The sequence below is a fragment of the Lissotriton helveticus genome, chromosome 9, assembly GCF_964261635.1.
Source record: "Lissotriton helveticus chromosome 9, aLisHel1.1, whole genome shotgun sequence".
NCBI lineage: Eukaryota > Metazoa > Chordata > Amphibia > Caudata > Salamandridae > Lissotriton > Lissotriton helveticus.
Genome location: NC_136070.1, coordinates 254,451,453 through 254,458,917, shown reverse-complemented (window position 1 = coordinate 254,458,917; position 7,465 = coordinate 254,451,453). Strand labels below are relative to the sequence as shown.

General features: G+C 41.5%; 1 protein-coding gene across 1 annotated transcript in view; it reads right to left on the bottom strand.

Moving 5' to 3' along the window:
- Positions 1–4,614: 4,614 nt before the first annotated feature.
- Positions 4,615–7,465, bottom strand: part of ISCA2 (iron-sulfur cluster assembly 2) — a 36,753-nt gene continuing 33,902 nt past the window's right edge. The window contains exon 4 of the mRNA XM_078659888.1: positions 4,615–7,175. Coding sequence (XP_078516014.1) covers positions 7,001–7,175 — 175 coding nt within the window. The 3' untranslated portion in view covers positions 4,615–7,000. The remainder of the gene's footprint in view (positions 7,176–7,465) is intronic.

Below are 7,465 nucleotides of genomic sequence, written 5' to 3'. Positions count from 1 at the left end.
CTCGTGAATACCATTTTTTTTATTTCTTTTAAATGCGATTGATGTGGGAGAGTCTATTATTATTTGCAGAGAAATGTGTTTGTTTCATGCAACAACCACAAAAAAGATCAAAATGGGCCCTCACATATGAGAAATTGGAGGATTTCACTGATATTATTCGCTGTAAAATGAGTGAATGTGGAGCACAGCCAGAGGATGGCAGTAGCAAAAATCCATCCACAGATTGACCATCTCTGTGGCGAAAAATAGGCACACCTGTCACATTAATGATGGTGGTGTTATTATCAATCTATGTCTTGTGTAAAATAAAGAATCCTAGTAAAAATAATTTGCGCACATTTTATTTTGGAAAATGGTTTTTGAGCTGTGTAAAAAGCCTCTGTCATTTAACCACACCCACTCACAAACCTGCAGTTTACTAAACACTCTTATTGTGTTGAACATTATTTGCCGGATATGGCCCAGGATATGCAGGTGGCGGTTGAATATGTAGTGTACCAGATTCCAGAAATTTCTGTCAGGTGGTGGGGGGACCCCGACATCTAAAAAAATTCAGCTTTGGTGGATCTGCCTACAAAATGTAGAAGACGTCTGCTCTGATTATATATATATATATATATATATATATATAGAGCAAGGAAACAGCCTTGAGTCCGAAACGCGTCTGAGGCATGCACCGTTCCATTAAGAAATGATAAAATAAAGAAAATCTGACACCGGCATATTCTGAGTTAGTGTTCCTGTTCTGTGCGACGAGGCACTTGGGAAGCGTGGAGTCGATGTATATATATATATATATATGGCTGAAATCTCCCAAAGGCTTCTTCAAATGCTCTAAATGCAAAGCCTCTAAACATGGTATCAATACCAAGGAGGTCCGATTACCCTTCAGACAGTCACCCTATATTATCAGAGGGCATTACACCTGTAAAAACAGACTACGCAGTATATGTACTGTCTTGTACCTGTGGGAAAAATTATGTGGGAAGTACAATTCACCAAGTGCATGTACGTATATTGCAACATTTAAGAGCAGTTGCGTTGCAAATAACGATCCCAGGTACCCTGTGGCCAGACACATCAATGCAGCACACAGCGGGAGGGCTCAGGACCTGACATTCTATGTGGTGGATACTGTCCCCAAAAACCCTAGAGGGGGCAACAGGTTACTCGCACTTAGAAGACTGGAGTCACGATATAGTATCACATACAATTCCAAAATCCCGAATGGGATGAATGCAGACGAAGCACTGAATGTACACCTGTAATGTTTTTTTAGCTGTCTGAACCCGCTTCTCTTTCCAGAGTCTGTAACGCCTTGACACACTTTGTTTTTATTATACACATTATCTTTTTTCTGCTCATGCACTTTCACCATCTAGTGACATCCTTCGTTTTTCCTTTAAATTTTATGATTTGATTCTCAGCGCGTGCACCTTCTACTTAGCATCCTCCTGACTGATTCCAGCGGAATGTAGTTTCATTATCTTTGAAACACCACTGTTTATGCTGCTACAATTCTCACTACCAGGCCCACATGGGCACGACCCCCTTGCCTACATTTCCTCTCCTTAGGGTATCCTTTTTGCGCTAATTCGGTACAGGTACTACTCACCGAGTTTACCATCCTTGGGTCCTCTTCAAGACACGCACTTCGCGCACTGGCGCAGTGACCCTGTGCTTTTACTATGATTTGCTGCGGTATTAACTGTCTTACTGCGAGTATTTTGAGATGCAGCAGCCGCCCACGCACACACTAGTGCTTATCGGTTTCTTCCTTAATTAAATCATACTAGTTCCACTCAGCCCCCAACACTCAAAATACAGCCATGACTGAAATAATTGCACATACTTTTGACGCACGTTTATTTTCTTCCCTTTTTACTTTATTTTAGAAGAGACTAGGATGTCACACTGAGCTATTTTCTTCCTTTTCTATACAGGACTGTGTTATATACCTTGTGATTTAACAAATTCTTATATTTCAGTATCAGTTCCAATACACGAAGTACATGTTTCAATTCACTGATTTAAAAGTGGTTTAATCTTTTTGTATGTAATATAGACTAATGCACAGTCATGTCCGTGTTGGTATTAGGAAACTGCTATGTCTATGGTGAAGTAACCATGACAACTTGTTCTCGAGCAGTGTGTACTTAACTGACTGTAACAGTGTGTTCAAGACGTAGTGGCCAAGGCGGTTCGCCGTCGAAACGCGTCTTGCCTTGCTTGGATTATTAAACACTTTTTGCCAGCACATCACGGAGTCTGTGCCTGATTTTTCGCCGCCGTCAGGATTGGGTATATATCCATATATTCCCTGGCATACAGGCCTCTATCCTACGGTACACATTCCTTGAGATAAACGGTTGGGGATGATATTCCCCAATGTGTGAGAGATTTATATAAGGATAGCACTTTGCTTGGGTATGTAGCCTTCTGCGATAGAATGGAGCCTTGCTAGTAGCTGTTTTCTTGCATACACTGGGTTGGAGGTGGCAATCCGGAAAGCCTGGCCAGGGTTTCTGCGGGAGCCCAACACACAACTACTAAATCTACAATGCCGGATATTTTTCGGGAGTAGTAAGCTAATTTCACAATTATATATGCTACTGATCCCACATACTGATCTCATGTAATGATAGATGTATGACTACCCTGAAATCCCACTGAGAAAAAGACAGAAGGAAAGACTTGGGGGAGCAAGAGTGGAGGAGTATCCTCAGCAATTGAAGGAAGGTCACCCGCAATGCTCGATTAAAATTAATTCACTATAAATGTGAACAAAGGGATTGTCACACCGCAGTTGCTGCACAGAATGGATCCATCCAAAATAGATAACTGCCCCAAATGTAGGATTGCAGTGGGCACATATTTACAAATGTGGTGGACTTGCCAGGGGGTGTGGAACTTTTGGCGAGATGTGATTGACTGGCATCCTGTTGCAGACGACGAAACAGTTATGGCTACTGTGCTGCATACACTGCTCTAAGCACACAACAGTAATGATCAAAGTGGTGAAATAAGGATTAGCGGTGTCCAAAAAATGTTTTGCATTACAGGGGATAGTTAGTCAAGTATCGACTAAAGGATGGTGTAGCAGGGACTTTACCCAATGGGTACGAACTGAATGGGGAGTGAGGCATAGGTGACATATACTGGAGTCGGAGAGGGGAATCATGGAATGGAATAAGATAGAAGTTGAATTGCAACAAGCAGAAGAAGCTGCAGCCAAAGGAGAGACCCATTGAGCAGTCCGAATAAGAGATGGGAGGGGTTTCCGATATATATTGAGCAGATGTGATATTATTTGGGATAATGTACAGAGGTGTCGCGCAAAACCAGTGGCCTTATCTTATGTGCATAAATGTTGATGTGAGTTCTTCCATGAACAAGTGGAAGGGGGGCATTTGGGGGATTGTTACTTCTGTTAAAATCAAAAAGGTAGAAAAAAAAGATTCTGGATAAAAAAAAAAATGGGTAAAACGACATCCATAGTGTTCCAAGATCACACTCTCAAGAGCTGAAACAGAATGGACTTTGAGCGGCAACTGCCAATTAAAGGCTTCATGAGATTGAAAGCCTGAGGGTTCTTTAAAGGGACAGGGTGCTTGTATATTTTCTTAACAAGAATCCTAGCCAGCTATTATTCTCATTTGTGAGCGGTATTAGGCAGCAGTTTATAGTTAAGTGTGCTGTAAAGAAGTTTTGAGAAAAAAATATATTTGGATTTAAAGTGTCTTGTATGCAATTCTAACATTCATGACTTAATTTAAGATCACTATGATGGAGAACTAGGACCACAAGAAAGCCAAATCAAATATTAAATAATTAAAAACATCATGTACTTTGCACCTTCGTAATTGAAGATTCGTGGCAAGTGTCCCTGTAGCATTCTTTTGACTACTCCGTTACTCTACATACTTTAGATGGTTTGACCCTAAGATCTATAACCAAAGACGAGGCCGTAGTAGGGCTTTTCTTACTACATGATGCACAATTAAAAATATTTCATAACGTACAAACCATATGCTTATCTTTCCCTGCAAAATGAGGGTCGATCCACTCAAAGCTAAACCTTGCCTGGATCCTCATAGTTGTGTCAGTCAGGCAATTTTTTAACATGTGTATTTGATTGTAACTCCCTTTGATTATAGTTCAAGATCTGACTACAAGTTAGTTGTTTTCTTGACAGGACCTGGGACTGTTCCTAACTGGAAAAATCAGTGAAATATGCAAAGGCTAGGCACAAACATGCTACAACCATAATGCCTACTATTGTAATGTCTACTCCTACTATAAAAAGATATTTCAGCAAATGCGGTCTTCGAGTTGTCTTGACCAAATCCCAATAAAGCTTTGTCCGGCCATCTTGCTACTGAACCGTATTTTGTAATGCCATGGTCTGTTTTCATTCTGCAGGATAAGTGAGATTAAGACGTGGATTTCTGAGGAAGGCTGATGTAGTAGGCCGTTCAGATTGCAAACAGATTCATCACTGCAAAGCCATTAGTGATAACTAATGTGAAAAAGCTCTTTTTATCAATTCACACGCCACAAAAAAGAAAGTTATGCAGTTGGAAAGCAGAAAATGGAGCCAAAAAGCTGCCAGAATAACGACAACATACAAAGATTTATTTTTAAAAAATAAACTGCTTTTAAATAATACAATATATACAATTTTCACATCAAGAAACATCGACAGACCACATATGAGTATTGAGGCAGCAGAACATGCTCAGTTTGTGTCCACTACTCCAATTTGAGGTCACACACACTGCTACACCACATCATAGTTCTGGTTATTAAGGGCACATCATACAGGCCTACATTTGTTGGCCCACTGCTATATCAGGGCATCAGTCTGAGTATTTAAGGGACCGGCTTCTGTTAGTACACAGTCATATCAGATCAGAGATGTGAGTTTTAGGCATGAGGTCTAAATACCTGCGCCTATTCCTAAGAGCAGTTTTTTTGCATCTTACTATATAAACCTGCTTTTGTAACGGAGGTGAGGGATGAAAGGATTGGGTGTATATGCATACTGAAAATTAAAAGGAGAACTTTGGAGAGAAGGGAGCAAATGGTGGAAAAACAATGCTAAAGGAAAGAAAAGAAAGCAGTGAGAGAGGGCTTACTTGGTTCTGATTCTGGTTCAGAGGATGTCATCAGGATGGCTACAGAAGCTTGCTGGCTTGAAAGTGTACTACAGATCCACACAGTCTAGCTGATATATGTAGATACACAGACTGCTTTGATGAATAAATAAATAGTGATGTAACTACACTATGGCCACCAAGATATACTGGGCTGTCAGTTTTTACACTTTTAAAGAATAGTGCTACAGAAGGAAGCAAGTGAGGACACAAGAATTTCACAACTGAGAGAGCAAGGAGTCAATGGGAGAAAGCCGCAAGCATAAAGAAGTTGGGATTCTTCATGCCAAAGGAAGAGAAAGAAGGTAGGGACAGTAGAGAAGACAATGCCAAGTCTAAATGGGAAGAAAAATGTTGAGAACAAGACCTCAGCAGCTGTGACAAGAAGGTATGAGTCACAGTGTAACTTCTGAAGTCATTGTAAGGAAAAGAATCAAGCTACCTCAAAAACATGGAAGAGGCTAATAGTCACTGTGAGGGGGAACCTTCAGCAGCACAACAGTCATAATAAAAAACAAACTGTGTGACACCTCAGTGATAAAGTGACGACAAGAGTCGTCACAGGGAGGAGATAAAACTGCAGCAACAGTAGAAGAAGGAGTTACTTGAGGAATAGAGGTGTAGGATAGGAGGTGAACTGCATGACTGGAGTAGGACGAGGATTTGGTGAGAATGAAGAGAAGAGGTTAGAAAGTTGAGAAGTGAAGGCTAACGAACATTCATTAAATTAAGGTAGCGGCCACAGTGACAGTAAAAGCAATGAAGAAAACTACGGCAATGCAGCAGGGGTGTGATGTACAGAAAGGCAAGTGTATATAACAATTGTTTGGGAGGAAAAAGTATAATGGTGCAGACACTTCTTATTGATGTGATAAGTGACAATTCAGTGTGTGGCGTGCACTGTATAATCATTACTATTATTAAACATAAGAAGTTTCAGGAGAGAATGGTGAGGACCAGGACAGAAGTCTGGAGAACAAGGATTCTGCAACATTGTGGGCTGCCTTGGGGAGAAGAAGTGAAGCATAGGGGAGGTGGGAAACAACAAATAAATTATAGAAGTAGGAATTATGGAGAGGGGAAAGGTATTTATTGGAGATGTCTGAGGTCTGATACACCACTCAACGGAAAGCCGACAGCAAATGGGGAAGGAGGAAGACCTCTACTCAAGCTGTGCAGCAGTGTAAGGGTTTTCTTTAGCATTTTAAACGTACAAACATGCAGCCACACAGTATATACATATACCATATGAAAGATAAAACTTGCACTTTAGCATTAACATTTTAACACAGAATAACTTAATTATTAACATGCATCCAGCGTGAGTTAATCACTGAAACAAAGATTGTCACAGTAGGCCTCTAGGCTGGGAGTTGCCAAGACGCGGAATACTATGGTCTTGACAAAGGCTCTGCTGGGATGAGTGATCCCCTTTTCCCTGGCAGTGTCTGATGTGGGTATAGCTAGCTGAGGGGCAGGGGGATGAGGGAGGATGTAGTTATGGAATACGTCACACTGGATATCAGTACTTTCCAGGGCTAATGGAAAAATATTGCTGAGTATGAAGCATTTCTTAGAAACGTGGATGTTTACAAATGATCGAGGATCGAAGAGCTTTCCCACTCACAGGAAGTGCGAGAAAGAGTATCTGAGGTTGGAAATGGGACGGCGAGGGAGGGTGAAATCATGGGAGGGAAGGAGTGTACTCCAGGAAGATGGGGAGGGTAAGCTCAAAGGGAAATTGAGATTTTTAAGAGAAATATAATTTCAGTGTGTTGAAGCACAGAGGAGAGCAATACGGAGTTTTAGGACAGACTTAGTATGGGAATAGTAGGATGGCTGCTTCAGAGTTTGATGGAGAATGAAGTCCCACAGGAGCAGCCCTGTTCAGCCTGAGGATTGTTCACCACTTGGAAGGAGCTTCGAATCAGCTCTTGGCTGAAATCTACCATGCAGCCTTTCACGAAGTCCAGACTGTCCGAGTCTACCACCAGTCGTGCGTCATCTGGACCGAAGACCCTGAAAATGGAAAAGCACGAAGGTGAAACCGAAATTTGTATACCAAACACAAGGCACTACTCTGATTAAAACAGAAGAAAGCAATCGGAACCACGTGGCAAGAGAAGGGAGATGGAGACATAGCCATGTGTTTAAGAACGGATCTTAGAAGCTAATCCTTCCTACGCAAGTAAGTACGGTGCTCTACTCATAATGAAAGGGCACCAGGCAGCACTGGTCACAATGCAGTGGATGTATTCCATAGTCAGGCGGAGGCGGAGACATGCTCTGCACAAAGGCATCGCTAAGCA